General features: G+C 43.4%; 1 protein-coding gene across 1 annotated transcript in view; it reads left to right on the top strand.

The window, feature by feature from the left end:
• Positions 1-21,117, top strand: part of LOC131282030 (glutamate receptor 1-like) — a 69,398-nt gene that overhangs the window by 33,520 nt on the left and 14,761 nt on the right. Inside the window, exon 4 of the mRNA XM_058311412.1 lies at positions 10,372-10,625. Coding sequence (XP_058167395.1) covers positions 10,372-10,625 — 254 coding nt within the window. The remainder of the gene's footprint in view (positions 1-10,371; positions 10,626-21,117) is intronic.

Genomic DNA, 21,117 nt, shown 5'->3' with positions numbered 1-21,117 from the left:
AGCAGGTGATATACCTACATGTTGCTTATCTTCCAATTATAATTATATTTCTCCTTCTCGGAAAGCATTTAATTAAATGATTCCCTACGAAGCATCGACCAAAGGGTTGAGTTTAGTTTTGATATTCAAAGGCTTAAAATTTCCCAGTATTTAACATTGTTTGATTGCGCTAGCCCTTCGATATAATCCATCCTAAAGTTAGGAAAATTGGCTCATGCTTCACTAGGTTGTAGTTGAGTTATTTTGCTAAGGCTAACGGAAACTAAATGCAACTAAGTATATAACATTGCAGTACAAATATAAAGCCCACCAAACAGCGAGAAAAGACATCCGCCAACAAGGCGAGAATACGATCAAAATGTTGTTATTCTCTAACTCTACTTGTTTGCTGATGTAAAGTGCACAACTTTCACACACACACACACACATGCATCAATACCCGTCGGGCAAAACATACATCGCATAGAGAAAGGATATTTGAGCTAACTCAATGTAATCAAACCAACCAAATCAACTATCCAATCCAGGCCAATGTCGTGTAGCAACAAGCACATACTCCACTTCGAACCTTGGCGTTGTCATGCTATGTCGCTATCCCGGAAAACACGTTGCGAGAAGCAGAGCAAGTTGGAAAACCGGGAATGCAAAACTAGACTTGAAAGAAAAAAGAGCATCTGGATTTTCTTGTTTGCAGATGATAGACAACACAGCCAATTGAAGGCGGAATCAGTTCTTCCAGTTGGTACTCATATGTATCTTGAGAAACAGGAAAGAAAATGAACCCTTTTCTGCCTGAGAGCAGATGTACTCACACTACCGAAGGCTATTTATTAGGAAAGGAACATTCTTTGTGCACCACTTGTGAGGTAATTATTAAAAGGGTTTCAATGGGATAGGATGAAGAAGATAAAATAAGCTGGAATTAACAAGTAGCATAATTTAATAAAGTTCAATTTAATCCAACATTCCATTAAAATGTTGCTTTTAAATGTCCACTACAATTAACATTTTCATTGTACTTTGGAAATATTTATTCAGTTTCGCAAATAAAATTGTGTTAAAATAAACCTAATTTGGTTTTCTTATAACATTTCATATTTGTAAAAATCTGTTCGAAAATGCTGAGGAATAACAAACAACCAAACGTATTGGAACAATTTATGTGGATTTGAACGAAAAACAACCCTAGAACATTTAATCTATCCACTTATATGCACGCTTCGATTCTGCGAAGGATAATCTGGATCTGACTGTGCTCGGGCATAAACCTAAAACGAGACCAATCCCTTATTCCTGGAACAAAACTCTCAGGCAAAATAATATGGCATATGGTTTTGTTAAGGTGGCAGGTCGAACCATTTTTTCAAATACAATGCCATGAAACAAACCGGAATGGATTTTGCTGGAACGAATATTTATGTAACATTCATTCAAGAACTCGTTCAACAGTTCTTCAGAGATCTCGTTGTTTGAAAAATCATCCACTCAAAATAATGCACCTACTTTGCGAAACTCTTTCTATTTCTTAAATATCTTACATTTAATAAGTTCCGGCAGCGTATGCGGTAAAATTTCCATTTGTTTGCATATTAGTTTAAAATTGCCCAAACAATTGGAAGAATTTTTTTAAATAAATTACCATACGTGCATGACATGTTTAATGTTTCAAGGTTTATGAACTGCTGGTCAAAATCTCATAACCTGCACTTCATGTCATACAAATAATATGCGATTATTATTGCATAGCCGAGCTGTAATCCCCTACCAAATGAGCGCCTAGCTTCATATCGAACATTGTTAAAGAAACAGTTTAAGTGAAAAAATGTGGTTTGAATGTTTGTGGGTTTGGTGGCCGTACACAATATACCTCCTTCGTGGACATTTGTTTGACTTTACACAGTGCAAAGAATACCGAGAAAAGTTCTCGGATTTCGTCAAAAATACATCGCCATCGTGTGCTCCGGGAAGCGCTCTCCGTTGGCACTTTCAGCGTTCTTGTGAAAGTCTCTTGTTTACTTTTCCGGACACCAGTGGTCCAACTATTCCAGTGGCTCTAGTTATGACAAACAGTGCAACGGAAAACTTTCAACACTGACAGGCGTTCCGGAAAGCAGAAGAAAGGTCCACCTAATGTCCAACTTGGGCGTTGGGTTGAGGACGCCCCAAGTCGGCGCTGTGCGAGCGTGTTTGTATTTGACAGTATTTACAGAAGCACAACGCGCTCAAGTTTCTCACGCTACCACAGGAAGCGCCCGGTGTCAGTATGGCGTGTGTGGTACAAACCAGGATATGACAACGGGGCTCTTTGAGTTGGCCTGGCACCGTTCAATCAAACCCCGATATAGTGAGTGAAAACGTTCGCCTAACGAACCGTGCTCACAGTAAGAGACGCTGTCGTGGAAGAAGACTTCTCAACTTCACCATTATCAACACGAAATGCAGCGCCAGATCCGCACCCAAACATGACAAAAGGTCCCTTGGGTTCCGATTTCGGAACGCATGAGTTGTGTCTCATAACGTGCAGCTTACACACTCTGTGGCAGCGTTACGCCGAGGGCAACCCGCAGGCAACCGCAAACGCTCGCAAACCGGGCTGAAGTTCTATTTTCTCGTTAGTAGCACCCTCGTGTTCTACACGCGTCATATGGGACGCTGGCGGACTGGAAGACAAATCAAGTCATCGGAGCTGGTGAAAAATACTCGAAGGATCGAGAAAAGTTTGGGACGCCGGCGCGGGCGGTTGTTGATTTCATTTTGGTATTTTTATCCCCCATTTTCTAGATGCAATAAGCTTCCCTTTTTCACGACCATCGTCTCATGGTTCGCCACCAAAGGTCAGTAAAGTTCCTCTGGCTGAGTGCTGGGAAGGGCGCTAGCATCGCTCCGAAGATGCTGCTGTGGCGGAAGATACGAAAAGTTTTCCTTCAACAAATCGTTAAAATGTGAAACGGCGGGGCAAGAAAACATTTTTCTTCGCTCAGCTCTTTTGCAAACTCCAACCATTCACAAGAGTCACACCACTAACGGCCCCTCCCCCTCCCCAAGGGATGCTGGGTTGATGGAAATGGGAAAAACAGAATTGGGCGCACGTACTGGCGGGGAAACAGATATGGTTTACACGAGGGGGGGGACGAGCGGATTTGAGGCAAAGGCCGGTCGGTTAAAGGATTCGGCTATCGGGATTACGAATCACATTTCGTTCGCCATCCCCATTTTAACGAGAAAGTCAACAAATCGGCAGCATAGAAAAACGGATTCCGCTCCCAGCTCGTAGGGCGTCGACGGTTACTGACGGTGACCCATGGAGGCGTTGGCAGTGGTACCACGTTGCCCAAACCTCACATCAGCAATCCGTTAAGCGCTTTCCGCTCAATTCGCCACCAATGGCGTGTTGGTGGTTTGCGCCACGTCGTACGGGAATCTGGCGTGATGCGGGACGTTTCGTCGGGAGGAGAAGATTTGCTTCGTAATCCTCATCCATCATATTTTAGCGGAAGTCGTTGTCAATTAATTATTTTTATAACAGAAACAACACGCACTGCGCTGTTATTACTAATTTCCCGAACATTTATTCCATATTGCGTTGGTTGTGTTTGATTTCTATCGAAACATGAATAACTTTTAAAATTGTGGTTGGCGATTTGACGGAATTCGGAGGGTGTTTATTAGAAGCATAAAATGTAAATTTTTAAATCATCTTTCATGCAACGAGGAACATCATTTTGATCCTAAAAATAACCAGGTCTTTAAATGTTCGTGCTTTGAAAGTCATATTTACATAAAATACAGTATGTCCCATAACAAAAAAAAATGCGAAAATCGGAAAATACCTGTTTTATCATACAACATGATAAAAAAAAAATTGTTAGGGAACCGTTTTTTAAGCCTTTGACGATTACATTACTCAATAGGTCTACCATTTTTCTCGATTAGCCCCTCCAGGGGGGACAGAATCGAGAGCATACCATCTCAATGTTTGAGTCAGTTTTCGAGATCCATGCCTTGGCAATTGAAACTATCAGTTGTCCAACATTGGGAATAGAATATTCACAGGCCTTAACCTGAACATGCCACCACCAAAGGATTCAAGTCCGGACTGGTGAGAGGTCAAATGTAATTGCCTAAAATTCCATATATTTCTTCAGCCACGCTTGAGTCCTTTTTGAGATACGTCACGGTGCTCCGTCGTATTGGAAAATTACGTGTTTTTGTGAAATGGCTTTCACTCATGGTAGAATAGTACTTCAAAATATTCATACTAAGCTCGGTATTAAATTTTAGTCCAGCTTTGATTAATGCTGGAGCCATTTTTAAGCTATTGGCCGCAACTGCCCTAAACGATATGACTCCGGCCGAATCTTTGGTTGTAAACTTGATTTTCAGGTTCTCTGGAACATCCTCAATCTTATTCGGCGATATAAACTTGTCTGTACGTGTGTTAGATACGGGATCGACGATGAACACTTTTTCATCAGAGAATACGAAGACGGTATTCTTTTATTTTAACGTTGAAACCAAATGTTACGAAAACTCCAGCCGTAGTTGTTCGATTCGGTCTGTTACAAGGTGACGCTTTACTCTGACTCTGGACGAACATTTCAAGTCATGTTTGATTAACTGATTAGCAAATTTCCGGATCGATCTACTACGATTTTGCCTCACTTAACCTCTCATTGATCTGATGACCTTCGGCGAGCGAGTGGTCCGTGGATAGCCACTTCCTGGCTTCCGCGGATGTGGTCCATCAAGGAGCGATCGTTGGATACAGTAAACGGTAGTCAGGTGGCATCTCGCAATCGGTGAAATTTGTTTTACGCACTTTTGGGCGAGCAACATGTTTTTAAAATTAATAACAATCTCCTTAACGTACATTTTTCTCAACTACTCTTTTGATTAACATTAACTCAGAGTATACTACAAAATTATTACGGTAAAAATATTCACGGTAAAAATAACGTTTAGAGCTACCCAAAAATGAGTATGGAACATTTTCGCATTTTTTAGGGAACATATTGTATCACGCTACTTGGTTGGGATTTGTACAAACGCCGCTAAGGGTATAACGCATAAACCAAGCATGTTATAAGACAACAATCAGAACTAATGTTATAGTTATTGGAACAAAAGTGACAATTATATACAACATAATTGTAAAGATCCTGCTCGAAAGAATGACTAGAGGGCACATGTAGCTCAATAATGTTGCCAACACGATATTCACGGCGCTTGAAAGTAATACCGTACCACGTAATCTGCAGCTCAAAAATCCGGACGATAATAATACAGCTGTTTTGATTTACGGGCGGTGCCCTCACCATTCACCTGCCCTCTAAACCGACCCCTCCCCAGAAGTGTGGGTATCTCGAAAGCATTAAGATGGAACGTAAATACCTAATGTTTCCTCGGGCAACATGCATACGGAACAATATGCTTCAGAATATTGCTACCGCAACAATGTATAGGAACGTACCGTGAGGGCACGTACGTCCGCCACCACCATCGAGTCCACCGGCCATGGGTATTAGGAACCGTTTTCGAGATCCTAAACATGAATCCTGTGCATCTCCTTTCCCCACCCAGCCTTCACTGCTCGAGTCGGTTCTTTCGCATTGTGAGGCATTTCTGCTATTCCCGTGCCCTGCTGACCAAGAGAAAATACTATAGCATGCTCCTACTACCGCTGGCGATGCTGTTCTGGCCACGCCAGAATAGAAACTTTCGGTCTGCAACATACATATATCCCCGACGGCCTGGCCTCCCGGGGTCCCCGTACATCATTTCCCTGTTTTATGCATGACAACGTATCGAGATAAAGCAGCTCCAAGCAAGACCAACCGTGCGCTTTCTGTGACTGTGTGTGTGTGTGTGTGTGTGTGTGTGTGTGTGTTTGTGTATGTGAGTGTTTTGGGCTCGGGTGCTTTACACAGAGGTACGAAAGCTATCAAGTGCATTCCGATTGCTAAAATGCTACTAAACGAAAGGCATCGCTAGGAGTTTCCAGCGAAAACCCATGAGGCAGGTTCTGCAAGGATGACACTTTCCAGCGATAACCGAGACAGGATCCGCTTGATGCTGGAATGTTCAACCACTCGTTCTTCATCCGGTAGAAGGGTGCGTCGGAGAAGCCCGACAACTTTTCACACCAGCCTAACGGAATAAGTCTCACACTCACGCAACCTCCACCCAGTAACACCTCAACGACGCTGTTGACCAGCGCCGGCAGCCGACGATGGTGTCGCCCGTATGTCGTCCTTTGTGGTATTTTCTCGCATGATGTAATTAGTATGAGAGTGTCGTCCGAGCAAATAAATAAGCTCTTTTCCCGGCATTCAGCCGTTATTTTCCCTGACCCAAATCCCACAATTCTTCTCCTCGAATTATCTCCTCACGCCCTCATCGCCCCAACAATGCCTCCGTGTTCCGCCACCGTGCGGCTAAGCCGTCCGTTACTCCGGGCGATGGGGATGAAAAGTTGCCAAGGGGGATGGAAAAGTTTGTCCAGTTCCGTTTCGTTCTTTTCCTATTTCCGCTCACATACCAATCCCCGAGACACCGCGTGATAGGACGAATGAAGAGTGCTTGGTGTTGAAGACCGTTGCCCGGACATCCATTCGAGTGTCTTTTTCGTTCCGACCCGGCGTACCTCCGCCGAGCGCTTCCTTCCATGCTTCCGGAAAACTCTTACCGCACGAAACAGGGAGGGACCGCGTTCCCCCGAACGCTCACGTTGAGGTGTTAAACGAAGCGCTAAAGCTGAAAAAGCCGGATTAGGCAACGCAAAAACCGCACCAAAGTAACGTTGAGCTTTAGATGTTCGCAAAATACTTGCGTTCGGTGCAAATGCTGGGGTAACGCCCAGTGCTACCGTTCGTTTCCCACTTAACGTTTTCCAATTGTCCGTTCAGGGCAAGTGTAGGCGGTACGACTTTCAGAGATCTCTTTTTCCGCTAGGAACCGTTTGTTGAAATCGCCGTTGTCCGAAAAGTTGGCGATTCTGTTTGCACGCGTTAAGCTTCAACCACCCCCAAGGATGCTAACAGTTGAATATAGCAATTCAGATTGCAGTTCCCTATGGCTCATAGACGCCTTTTCTAATGTGCATCAGTGGAGATTGGAGCTATGAGTTTGAAGAGTACATGTTCCAGTATCGAATCTGTTGTAGGACGGATTCAGCGTGCTTGTTCTCCTACCAATCGGATTTCAAGCTTAGCTAGTTTGAAGAAAGAGTTTTGAACGTCCTTTGAGCGAATCTAAATTGGCATTACACAAAGTGAAGTTAGTTAAAAAAAGTTACAACTCCAGTAACTAAAAAACACATTCAATTCGATTGATACGTTATTTTAACAATTCCGGAATAGTTTTAACCATCTCTACAACTGATATAATAAATACACAGATTGAAAAACCTCGATCGAAACCAATCGATTGTTCAGCTGAGCATGTTTAAAGCCTCTCCGAAACATTCAAGTGGCCTGGTTTTGAATTACAAAAGAATTTTGAAAATTCAATACATCCGAACGGTGCAATGCCGATGAAACTCATAAATCATTCGACCTTTTCTCTTTGCTGGAGAAAAGAATACCAACACAAATTCTTCAAATAATATCCCCTGGACCGAAGAACCCCCCAAAATCTTTGAACAAAATTACAGGCGTAAATGTAAAACCCACTCGGGTACAAAACACTTGGTAGAAACTTCGGCAAACAGGCCCGGGTTGGGGGCTCGTTTGCGCTATTACGTTTGATGGGTCGCCTTTCCGCGAACGCGTCCCATCGTTTCTCGATTCAATCAATTTCATCTTAATTACTAACCCGATGAAAGGGTTCGGTTCGGGGACGTTGGAAGCGGGAGAAATGCCGCGTTCCCCAAATCGACGCGTTTTCCTTTTTAATTATTTAATTTTTTAAGTATTAACTTCTAACCAGAGCTCAAACTTTTCTTAAGCGGGTATTACTATGTTTTGTCTTTAAACCCATGTCAAGAAAATAATGACCCTTCAATATTATTAATGAACTTTTCTCGCTAGCAGACTTAACATTTTTCCAAAATCGAACATTCAACGTAAATTGTAAAAGTGTGATTTTTTTCGTTTGCCCTTTTGGCTTAACGTTATTGGAGATATACACGGCTTAACATTACTTGAGATGTTTGTCTGCGTATTTTTTTATATTTGTCTTGTATTTTATTTGTTATTGTCCATTGGAATAGAAATCAAACTGAGCAACATTTGTCATATATTTTAGTAGTTTTTGTCAACTTTATTCGAGACATTAATATCCACTGAAATTAAAAACGCGATTCACGTCCGTTATGAGATTTTACCTGCATGATTAAACCAAATCAAAATTTGCTACGAACAAGATATATTCGATATTAGAATGTGTTTGTCCTTTTTGTGTTTGTTCACTAAAAAACTTTGAAAAAATTAGACTCGGTTATGTAATTGCAGTGTTAAATTTGAATAATTTATAATTTCTAATTTATGTTTCTGGAAAACATGCTTTGTTTTGTGTAAATACAAACTTGACTTTTTCACTTTGATTCCAACACTGGTACGTTCTATTTGAAGGCAACAAAATGTTCATCCATTTTCACCTTTACCCTGGTCATGTTGGGTTTTCTCTGTTTTTTCATGTTCGCTTTGGCTACAACTCGTAACGATTGTGATACTGCCGAGCCGTCCCGCAACCCTTCGGTTGCGTGTCGAGCAACTTTTAACTCAATTTAATTTAATTTACTTTATTTTGTTCTAATACGTAGGGAAGTTTGTGCTACTTCCATTTGGAGCTCGTTCGCGATTCAGGGCACCGTTTCCATCGGTTTGGTAAAAAAAACTCTTGCATTACCTACGTCTGGCAGAAACCCTGAAAATTCTTTCATAACGTGCGCTGCGGACCTTGTAAAATTTATCTTCCTCCTTTTTCGTCTCTCACTCTCTCGTTCACATTCTCTTACATTTTCTGTATTCTCTTTCTCTTCGAAGAGTTTTCACACGTCTATTACCACAGAGCTAAAAAACCGAGAAAAACCCTCCTCTGCGTGTAGCCCTGGACTAGCTTCCCTACGCAATTTGGGTTTCCCCAAGCAGCTTCAGCAGCCGACCGAAAGTTTACCGACTGTTGTAGATAATTTTTCCTAGGGCACGCTTGGCTGGGATCTGCGCCACCAAGTCCAGCGGACACGGTTTCATTCTGCACCCCGAGTCCTAGCGAGTGGTTTTCTTCCGCTTTGTGTGTCATGTGTTTTCCACAGCGCCATTTTCTTTCGCTCTGGTGCTATTCGTTCCTCTTGCTGGGAGAAAACATTTACCCACGTCTTCCTCTTCAATGCTCACGTGATGGTGGCACTGTATTTTTACTCTGCTTGTCTTTTTCTATACAATCACACACCAACGGGTTTCGGTACGGTCCCCCCTCCTAGTCACCGTCCATCTTAATAGCTCCGGTGATAGTGGCGGAAGCAAAAGTACCATCGCTAGGAATATCAATGGTTGGTAGTGGAAATTTTTCTTTTATTCGTTGTCCGATGGGAAAACGACATTCCCTGCCAACCTGGCGACCTAGGAAATTTCCAACCAAACACAATACCGGCTTGAGTTAAGCCATTTGGGTTCGCTATTGTTCCCACGAGCCGGTTGTCAGAGTTTTCGCAAAAACCTGCTCCAAGAACTACCGGGAGAGGTAGATCGAGAAGGATGTGCGGGTAAACGCCAGACAGAACAACCCATCCTGGAAAAGGCAAAGGACACTTCTTGCCTAAGATTTCCGTTCCATTGCGGAGTTGATTTTTTTCTATTTTCTTTTATTTTCATCCCATTTTCCACCCCGTAACCAGGTTTATCCTGTTGGGGCGACTCACAGGGCTTTAATTCAATATAATTTATTCTCTGTACGTATGCCAATTTTCATTTGTCACCCTTGAGCCATTGAGGCCGACTGTAGGCATCGTACAAAGCGTACCGGTGTCCCACATTGGATGCAGGCCAGAAAGACTTACCGGTGGCCTCGTGCTATCGTTTCCATGGAAAACACTCCCAGGCACCGGATCCGCATCCTAATGGGCTTCATGGAGAGGACACTTTTACCTTTACACTTGTCAATTAGCATCACCTTGCCGGCCGATGCACCTCCCGTGTCTTCTCGAAATGGTATGCCTTCGAAAGGTTGGAAAAAAGTGTACCAAGGATGTTCTTTGCAAACTTGTCGAGGGTTTGTTCATTTCATTTATTCGTTTCTCGTTCTGCCCGAGATGTCGCTCTTTTCAAGCGTCACGGATGAAAGAAGCCTTTGCGAGGCATTGATTGAACTACTTCTCACTGTCGTTCTGCTTTTTTTTTTTTAATTTCCTTTCAACCACCTTCTTCTCCCCAGGCCTACTAAGATTGCAACAGATCTACCAGGGGCTCCGGCCGGGCAACGAGACGTTCCACGTCGAAACGGTAAAGCGGATAGCGAACGTGAGCGACGCGATCGAGTTTCTACGCACCATCGAGGGACTGAACCGCTGGTCCCGGAAGCACATCGTCCTGGACTGCAGCACCGAGCTCGCCAAGGACATCGTGGTCAGCCACGTCCGGGACATCACGCTCGGCAAGCGGACCTACCACTATCTGCTGAGTGGGCTGGTAAGTGCCAACGTTCCCGCTTCCATCAAGAACGGTTGCGCTGCTGCTCGTGTGCCGTTTTCTCTCGCCGACCTCTTGAATTTTCCTTTTATTTCCCTTCCGAGGGCACGTAGCGGCCGTGGGTGGGGAAAGTAAAACACCAGTCGATGGGCCGAACGTTGGATCAGGAAAATATAAGCATTCGATCGAACCATCCATCGGTTGGGAGTGAAAAATAGTTCGAAATGCCGTGCAAGTGACACCAGACTCGCATACAATGCGCAGCAGCAGCTGGAAAATGCATACAGGTCAGAAAGCACAGGATTTGGAATTAATTATAGAGCCTAGCAATTAGCATCCACCGTGCAGCCCAGTGAAAGCACTTTTGTATTTCCGGCTCGAATGCAATTTTAAATTAATCGCGTTGACTACAGTTAACGTAAACCCCGTGATACATTTCCAGCAATTTCCACCGATCTGGCCTCACAAAAGGATAGGTTGCCATCCGAAGGAGAGGGTGCTGGAAGGTTGGTCGTGATAAATGCAACCCCCGATAGCAAATGCCAGCAACACAAAGCGTTCTGTTGCGCCGGTGGACGGAGGTTTTGGATTTCTTCTACGGCTGGCATTATCTCTTCATCTGAAGAAATCGCTAGCTGGAGCGGATTCAGCTTCGGCCGGCGGAAAAGCCAGCGTGAACCACTTGGAAGGGGAGATAATCACACCAATCTGAGAGCTCGTCCCGGGTACTGAAGGCACCCACATACACACGCAGCAAACAACCCGTGCGGGGGATGGAATCGTGTACTGGCGCTGGCAGTAAAACTAGTTCTACCCAGGTTTTATGCTTTGCCACTTAAGCGACCAGCCCGAGCAGCCCGGGTGGTGGGGCTGAATCTCGGTGGCATCATCTGTAAGCCGGGCGCCACTTAGATGCAAACACCCACACACAGGCACACACGAACCAGAAGACAGCACTTTCGGTGTGCGGTGCCTTCCCTGCCGGCCGGCACTGACTTCCCGAATGCATCCCCTGGAAGCTATCAAAATCAAATTTAATGCTCTTTTCACGCCCGATGACGTCATTGATGGGAACATTTCAACAAAATCCACACCCCCGTTCCTTCCATCCTTTCGCCCGCACGCATCCACGTTCCACACACTCACACCCGCAACGCTATTATGGCTGTGGAAGGGAAAAATCTTTACTACCACAATAAAGCTACCGGATTGTACCGGAGATTTCGGTTTCCATTTGGTCCGCAGCCATCCTCCTTCCATAGACAGCTTCTTGTGGTCTTCTGTTTAACATTGCATGAAATTACCTTCTATTTCGAGCGAATACCGGTTCGTGTGTAATGTGCCTTGCTTACCGCAGGGTGTTGGTGTTGATGGTGCTGCGTGCTTACCTACGATGGAGAATAATCTTGCTCCCCTCGAAGGTACGTCTTGGACGTCAAAGGTATCTTGCAACGGAACCAATTTCGCCAGAAGACTCTCTCTGGGTTTAAATTCTCCAACGATTCAGCAACCCGGGTATTCACCTGCGCTGAAAGGGCAGACGGTTTTTGTGATTAGCTGAACCATAAAACCCACATCGACCGACGATAGTCATCAATCGAAATGTCGAACGCAAGCGGTTCATGCAAATCGACTGGATCTAAAAGTGAGGAAACTTTACCGATTACAGCGCCGAACGGAGACGCAGAGAACACGCTATCCGGTTTTCCACAAGCACAACAATGTCCCATCCATCAAGACAGTTGTCTCGTGCAACTTTCCAACCAGGCTATATTGCACGAGGCGTGTGACGAAACACATTTTAACCGATGGATAGATGGGTGACATTATGGGCGGAACTTTTGCACCGCTCGGTAGTTAACGGCAAGTGCCAGGATGCGCACCAACACCGTGTACGTCGTCGCCGGTACCATCGGTCCAGGTGGTACAGTTCAGTTGCGTTTGTTATTACCACAGCATTAAGCAATTTTGTGCTGAAGCGAAAACGCACCGACGCCAGACGGTACAGCTTTCCGTCCGTGGAGCCCTGGTGCCGGCCGGAGGGGGGAAGTTTGGCGCAGGGGAAGATTAATGGGAAACTCCATCCAGCAGTAATTACCATTGTTCAAGGTGCTGATTTCACGTAAAACTGGCTTAAGCCTCCGCCACGGCACACTTTCGGCATGATTTATTCGGGAAATTTCACCGACACTCTTCAATGGGTCTCCCGGGGTTGAGCTGGGGCCATGTTTTGACAGGTATTAAATAAGCATAAACTTGTGGAAATATGTTTGGTGAAAGGTGCTACCGAAATGCAAACAGAGCCGAAACAGAAGAGGACCGGAAAGACGATAACACCTCCACTCCGGAGGCAAGCGGGTATGTCATCCTGCCCGGGAGGAACGTTTCAAACCCGTTCCGCAATTAACGTAATGCAGAACCGGCCAAAGGGGTTGCTAGGCGAGCTAGCTAGCTGGTTGGACCTAGGGTAAGAAAGTACATATTACACCGCTCGTTAAACCGGATCGATCATCTGGAAGGCACAACGGTCGACAGAGACTGGCAATAATACTATCCGACCGTGCTAGCCTCTGCCCTTCATTTCAACTCATTAAAAATAAAGTAATGCACTCGTGGCGTAACGAAGGGTTTGTAGGGAAGCAACCTGACTAGCTGATACCGGATCGCCGTTGTGTAGGGGGACGAAAGCAGGGGGCATGGCTTGGTTTATATTTAATATTTCAATTAGAGCGTATCATAATTTAGGAGAAGGACTTCCGGCCCCGGGAAACAAACCCTCTTCGGGCGTTTCTGTGTCCGTGTGTGTGTATATGGTGGAAGATTCATCCAGTGGAAACTTATTTATGGTTTCCCGTATTCTTCCCCTCAGGGATGGTCACGAGTACCTAAGAAGAAGCGCAAACACAGCGTCGAACTGGCGTGCGATGAGCAACTTTAAGGAGGTGAAGGTTGGGGCTTCATGAAATAAACATTAACGAAGGGAACGCTCGGCATGTGGATAGTATCAGCCGAGATAGTCAGTCCTCAAATGTCAGCTAGAAAGGACGTAAGAGTATCTTGGGTTGGATTCCAGGACGTAGCGGGCGTTACGAGCATTCCTGGATTATTCGCTCGGTCACCGTATGTCAACATATCCGCACACGAAGGGTCGATTAAGCTGCAGGAAAGAATGTATGCGCTTCTCTGTACGGTGGATGTAACACTGGCGTACGCTGGATACACCATGAAGCCCACACTTGGCCCAGTGATTTCTGTTCGGATCATGTTTACCCACGTTGTTCAGCATTTCCCACGTACGGCAACTATTTTATTACACCATTCTCGTCATAACACGCCACCGATGCTCTCATCACGTCGGAGGCGGTCAACCCTGCAGTCGGCGTGGCTCAACGATGTTCTTAGCAGATACTGTGGGATTTAAAACAGCTCTACTTTAAACCACAAAATGAAATATAATGCCTACCCGTACCAGCATGGATGGACCGCCGACGGTTGCCGTCAGAATATGTCTGATGGTACATTAGTAGAAAGGCCCAAACCGTTGATAGGAGAAAAGAGAAATGAAAGCTCGTTGGTTCATTAACAAATTACTTTTCAGGCATACTCAGTTTGAGTAGGATTAGTTGCCTGAGCCTTGTAAGCCTTTTATGAGCAGAGAAATAAACCGCCCTGGAACAGAATTGAAAAAAATAACATACATGTTTCCAATCCGTTTCAAACCGAGGGGTTGGAATTAGTTATAGCCCTGAAATTTAAGACGATTTTTTTTTTACTGATCCAAAGCAGATATAAAAATATTTGAAGAATATACGCAACATCCTTCATACTCATGATTAACACTTACAACAAAACAGTTTGAACGCCAATGTTAATGATACTTTTATTGTTATAAGGAGCATACAGAGGCGGTTTAACGGTTCAAAGAGCCCAAAGAAGCTTTAAGTTAAGGACCAAAAAACATAAACTACGAAACTTTTTTATCTCTAAGATGCTTATGAATGTTTAAAGGGTGTCCCAGAAAGTATAAGCACGATTTCTAAATTACGTTTCTGGAAAACGGATGACGCCAAACAGTTGATTCTTCGGGTGTTTGATTGTTTACATTCAAACCTACTAGATAGTGCATCCAAACTATTTTTTCAACCGTTTCTGTTAAAATGCGAGGCATTTCCGTCAAAAAGCGCAAAAGCGTTCTGCACAAATGGTGTTCGACTCCTTACATTTCGCTAAGGAAATTGGCGAAATCAGTAGGTGTGAGTATCGGAGCCGTACGAACCGCCATCCAAAAGTTTCAGGAGGAGTCCAGCTTCGAGGATACGCTTAAAAGTGGTCAAAAACCTGGTCCTATCGACCAACAGTTGAACCGGGAAAGAACAAAAGCAATCAAGCAAAAATAGGAAAGTTCCATTCGCGATGTGGCTCAACAAATGGGTACGTTAAAAAGTAACGTCCAATGAGACAAGGTAAGATTGAATTTAAAATCGTACAAAATCCAAAAGAAATCGAAACGGACTGCAAATTAGGCTGCATGCATTAAACATCGGGCCCGGAAACTGTACGACAAGCTGCTGTGTGGTCAACCCTCATGCATCAGTTCGACGAAGAGTCGACCAAGACCAGACCAATTGAGATATTTTGGGCGCTAACGAAGGCACACTTGAGAAAACATGTTAAAGCTACGGAAAACATCAACAGTTTTCAAAAAAAGTGTAAAACCGTTCAAAAGTGTCGAAAACCGTTCACGACAAGTATGTGCTGAGCCATATCGGAGGCGACAGATCAAAAGTGCGGTCATTAGAATACGATTAAATTTTTAAAATTTTTATCTTTCGCAAATAGTCCAGAACAGAACCCAAACACAATTTATGAAACAAAATCTCAGTTTCTGGAACAGGTTTTATTTTTTACCTAATTTTGAAATCGTGCTTATACTTTCTGGGACACCCTTTATTATAACAAAACAGACATTTTACTGCCATTCTATTGAATACAATCACGCTGTTTACGTGCTTTTTTCATGCGAAATCGTCCATAATTCCCGAAGAGCTTATTGAACATGTATTTTCTTGGAAAAGGTTGAAATAGGTTAAGTCAAATCTGAGTAAAAAATGATGAAGATGATTTTTATGTTTGATCATGTGCAAGAGATTTCTTTTGTTAATCTATTTACTTCCGTAATCCTTAAACCCTTTTGATAGTTTTCTTCTTCTTTAAGCCCACAAGTTGGTTCAAGTAAATACTGTTATTTTCACATTTGCAGAAATTAGTTTGATTTAATGCTGACCACCCCCTAGTATGACGAATGTCCAACCTCCAATAACCAAAGTACCATAACCACCAGTACTAGGTCATAGAAAGTTTCTATGACTCCTTTTTTTCTCCTCAAAGAAATTCTTTCGGTAAAAAGTTTAGGCCGAGGAATCAAACCATATTAAAGCTTAATAGCTGAATTTCACTAGGGGTCTGATATATAAACACCCAGACAAACGAAATATTGTTGTATGGAAGTTAGATTTCAATGTTTTAAGATATCGGATGATCAAAAGCATCTGGAAGAAGTAAAACCTCATGCGATTAATTCTACCATGGCACATAAATACCACAAAACACACACGTAAACGGAAAACCCATCCTCCAAGGTAAATATAACAACCGATGGTTTTGAGGGCTCTAACCGGGAGTTCTCAAGCACAACGCTCACGACGACGGTGGACGTATCACAAATTGTGAATTTAAGGTGCAACTAGGGTCAGCTGCTGGATCCATGCTGATGCGATGATCGCTCTGCATGATCCGTCGGGAGAGCGATAAGGGTAATGTAAAACGGTACGTAGGCAGTTCCGTCATGCGGAACGAGCCCGTAAGGACGTGAAACAAATTGAATTTTATTCAGCTGAAAATTCCTATTTGCATTCCATTTGCTTAGAAGGAAATTGCTCTTTCTGTGGTTGATATTGTGTGAGCCCGGCTGCTGTATCCGGTTTCTCGACGTCCTTGCAAAGCTTCTTGGTAAACTGACCAGCATGGGCAAATGTTTAGCCACGAGCTAAAGGCAAGAATTCAGGGGAAACAGCTACGCTTTGTGGTCAGGAGAACATCCGTTTATTTAATTTTTTTAATAACACAAACCGTTCGGTCGTTCGATGCTTTCTTTCAAGGAGAGAATAGATACGTCACTCGTAATAAGATACCTCACTCGTACACTTGGCAAGTAAGTGGTCAATATTTTTTTACGAAAAGATGAATATAAGTTTCACTTAGCGCAGCTTGCATTGGTATGCGAGATTTTTTATGAATTCCTATATTTTAGTATGAGGTTAGTTCGAATTCACTAATACAAATAGTTGGACGATGTGAAGTCTTTAAATTATGATCTACTTCAATGACCCATCTCATTCGCGTTGGATTCCCAGTACAATGCGGTTACATAAATGTCAACATGCTCATTCAATGGTGGTCATGTTTGTGACCATCGCTTGTTGATGGCAGGGTTAGGTTTCACCAGAAACAATCGGTCCGGTGATCCTACGACCGAACCAATGCAAACGTTTCGCTTTTCCCATCCATCACTCGATCATCGTGATCATCGTGAACGTCAAGGACACTGGCATCAGCGTCCACCGCGTTGTGTTACGCTCGGCCCTGAATACTTCACGTTCCTCATCCGGCTTCCTGAAGCCAAAAACATAGCCACAAGTCGGTTAACCGCAGCAAGATTCGCAAACAAACCACACCTGCTACATCCGGTCGCTCCAAATTCCCTCGCGTCACATGCTACACTGATGGTACACGGCGGGTTATGCTGGGCTGCTATATGTTGCGTGTGTGTTCGACAAACGAACGAATGTCGAAACTCGAATCCCAATGGCTGGGCTGTGTTTCGCTCAATCGTTGGGAATGTTTCGAGCGAATAATCAAAGGTTTCCTTTTCTCTTCCTCTCTACGTCGCGCTACCCGGTCTAACCTGGCAAGAAGCGAGCTTTCCTCTTCGGTGAAGCCGCTTTCCACCATTCCGGTCGATTGTATCGGTTCGTTTGTTCTGTGACATAATGAGAGGCGGGTCCTGTGTCCATGGTCAAGCAACCATTGCAATCCATCCGTCATTCCTCTCTCGAGTAACTGCTTCCTTACATCGGGCAGGAACTCAGCCGTGTCTGCTACGCGTCCTTCTTCGAGCGATTTTCAAGCAGTGAGCCGATCGTTCGTTCACCGAAAGGTGGAAGGATGCTTAGCCGACGGAAGCCGCCTACGAGCGTCCTAGGGAACGCCGCAGGAATCTTGCTAATTGCTTTAAACGTAACACGCCACCAACCGCAGCCAATACAAACCGTAAGCCGCTCGCATAAGGTACGCTCGCTTGATATCACACCGAAAACAACTGGCCCAAAGCCACGGCACACGCTTCGAGCCGTTCGAGGCGGAATGGGAAGGGATTCGTTTTGTCGCTTGAAATAACATTTACGCTTGGCGTCCTTCACATCCGGCGCCCGTGGGGTGGAGGGGAGAGAAAATTGCAAACCCAGCACACGAGGAAAACCTGCCTCATAATGACGTACAAAACCGCACCCTCTGAGAAATCGTACGGGCAATCGACACGCCGGCTCGAAGGGCAACATTATGCCTTCCGTTGGCACGGGCTTCGGTTGTTCAACAAATTACCGTCACAGAAACCGTATGTGCAGGTAACCGCAGAGGGAGCGACCCAAATAAGGCAACCGGCACCGGTCCCGGCCGGGCTTCATTACGACGCACACTTACTTCAGAGGGCAGACCACGCGACATCGGTGCGACTGCAACGGTATTGGAAAAAGCATCCCTTCGCCGGCGAACAGCACCTCGTTTGTGCCTTCTTTCCGGAGTCGTGCGAAGCGCCGTTTCGCTCGACAACTTTCACAAATTGAATGTCGGAGAGAAGGAAGACAGGAGCCACATTAAAAAGAGTCGGTTCCTGAGGCTGAGCCCGATGAGTGCACTTTCGTACATGAACGTCGTGCAAAGTTCAAAGGTTTCGACAGTTGTGCCGATTTCTCGAAGGCCAACGAACAGTCCAACGAAATTTCCTTCGTACCACAACGACGGATGATGGAGACACCTAGTGGCGCATAACTTTGTGGCATGTTTATGTGACTTGCCACAACTGAAACGAGCTGTTTAAATTTATTTTAACGTTTGCATTACAACTAATAGATCAATTTTAACGGGTTTTCATGCTAAACCGGAAAATGCTCTCAATTTTATTTTGAAAGCAATACAAAAAGTAGCATTTTATGTTAATTCAGAACAAGTTTGACAACTTGTTTGTATCATTTAAATTAAATACGCCGTGGACAAAACATTGAATCAACCTCATTTGGGCCAGAAGAGGCCATTTGTAAATGTTAAGAATAAGTTAGAAAAGATAGACATTGCTATACAGATGTGCCAATCGAGGTCAGTTACTCAAACAAAACGACTCGAAGCTTCTTTTAAACATGTCTTCGAAAAATCGCGACAACGTGATCATCATGGATGTTGTAGCTTATTTGAAGCTAGACGGTGATGAGTGGTAAAAAACAACCTGGTACTTAATGTTTCTTTTGAAGCATGTTGGAATATTAATATACCCAGTACTGCTAACCCTCCTTATACCTCTCAACTACAACCATTGGAAAACCATTAACAACTCTTAAAGGTAGGACCCATTCCAACATCTTAACGCCTAAACGGAGAAGTATTTGGTTGGAGAAGCATGAAGACCACACAAAAACTGAAAAACATCCCAACATGATTGGCTGAAATTCAAGCACCGTAAGGTTGCCTTACTTGCCGTCGGAGTATTTTGATAAAGTAGTAAAGTGATGTAAGTTTATAATAAAAACTACTTCATACTGACCACCGACGAAATTTTGTCTACTTTTTTAATGTAAACTTAATTGTGACTAGTTAAAACGATTACGATAAAGAGCACAGTATTATAATAATACTCAAGTCAAAGCTTTTGTTACCTATGAAAACTTTATTTGATAAAAGGAGGAAAAAGGATCACATTAATGTAGTTTTTAAGTGAGACACCATGAAACATTCTGCGTTTCAACGAAAAACAACATCGAAAATTAGAAATGATTCTTGATGCAAACAGACAGGCGAGAGAGTGGGGAAAAGTGAATGAAATTGAGAATTATCCAATCTAGAGCGTTGACCCGGGCGCTGTCCCGGGGAATGACTAGCAAACTATAAATTCGAGCGCAACAGCGCCTGTTAGACATAATAATTCCTGGAACAAATACTTTCGCTCGCATACAAAAATCGTTTCCAAGAAGAGAATTTGGTTTGGATTTGGATCTTTAAAGTAGAGGTTCCTGGGGTAATACGCACCGCTTAAGGAGAACTGTTGAGTGTTCAATGTACTTTGTTCGCGATTGTTGATTTTATAAATTCTTTTTGATTCATTAAGGTTCGGGCCTGTTGAGGAATTTCTACTTTTTTTGTTAAACAATCATCAATTTTTCAGTTTCTACAAAGCTCAATTTTTTATAGATCTGTATCTGGTTGAGGTAAAATTCACCTGTGCTGGGGTAAAACCCATCTTTAAAAAGGGACAATACGAACCACAACAAACGGGCAATACGCACCAAGCTGTGTGACAAAATGCATCCTTCCGCAAATAATTTGGATCAATGTAAATGTTCAAAAAAATTCCTATTGTGTGACCCGAAGCAAATGAAATTTAAAGAAAAAAACAATATTTTTATCAATCAACAACATTGTTTTGAATCATAAAAAATCGTTTAAGCTTATTTACAAACCGATCCAGTTTGCTGCGACCTACGGGGTGCATAATGCCGTCGTTAATGGTTGAACACATTTTTAATTAAAATACGAGTAAATCTTTATGCTTATCGAGATTCTAAATATTTTTGCAGTTAGAAGTTCGGATTCTTATTAACAGAACGATGTATGCCATGTATAAAAACAACGATTTTTGCACTATTCATTCCTTCCCGGAGTGGTCAGCTAAATGACATCAAAACATGTCCAATCCGATGATGTTTTTGTTTTGCTTGATTTCGCGTTTATGTTGATCTAGAGCTATCAAACTCAAAGGTTTACCAAACTCTAGTTCACTTTTGCTGGGTTTGTTTACGACCAAAACAATTTTTTCATAAGAAATTTGAAAAAGTGCGTTTTGCTCCAGGGGTGCATATTACCCCAGCCAACCATAATGTACTTGTTCTGTTTCGAACGTCTCTTAATTTACCAAAGCTATTTGAGTTCATATGGGATACTACGGTGACTTTTTGTTGTTGTTTGTACAATGTTTATTTTTTTATAAAAATCACTTTACACCTCTAATGTTCCGTTTTGTGTTTTAAAATAGTTTGCTGACTAAACCAGTGATACATATCAAACATTTCACTAGTCATTTTTGTTCTTCACACCATTTTACACTGGTTCATATCTTAGAAAAACCAAAATGTTCAATATTTTCGTCAGGCAATAAATGGAATGGAAA

This window comes from Anopheles ziemanni, chromosome 2 (genome assembly GCF_943734765.1).
Source record: "Anopheles ziemanni chromosome 2, idAnoZiCoDA_A2_x.2, whole genome shotgun sequence".
Taxonomy (NCBI): Eukaryota; Metazoa; Arthropoda; class Insecta; order Diptera; family Culicidae; genus Anopheles; species Anopheles ziemanni.
The sequence above is the reverse complement of the archived record's forward strand: the minus strand, read 5'-3'. Positions and strand labels throughout refer to the sequence as shown.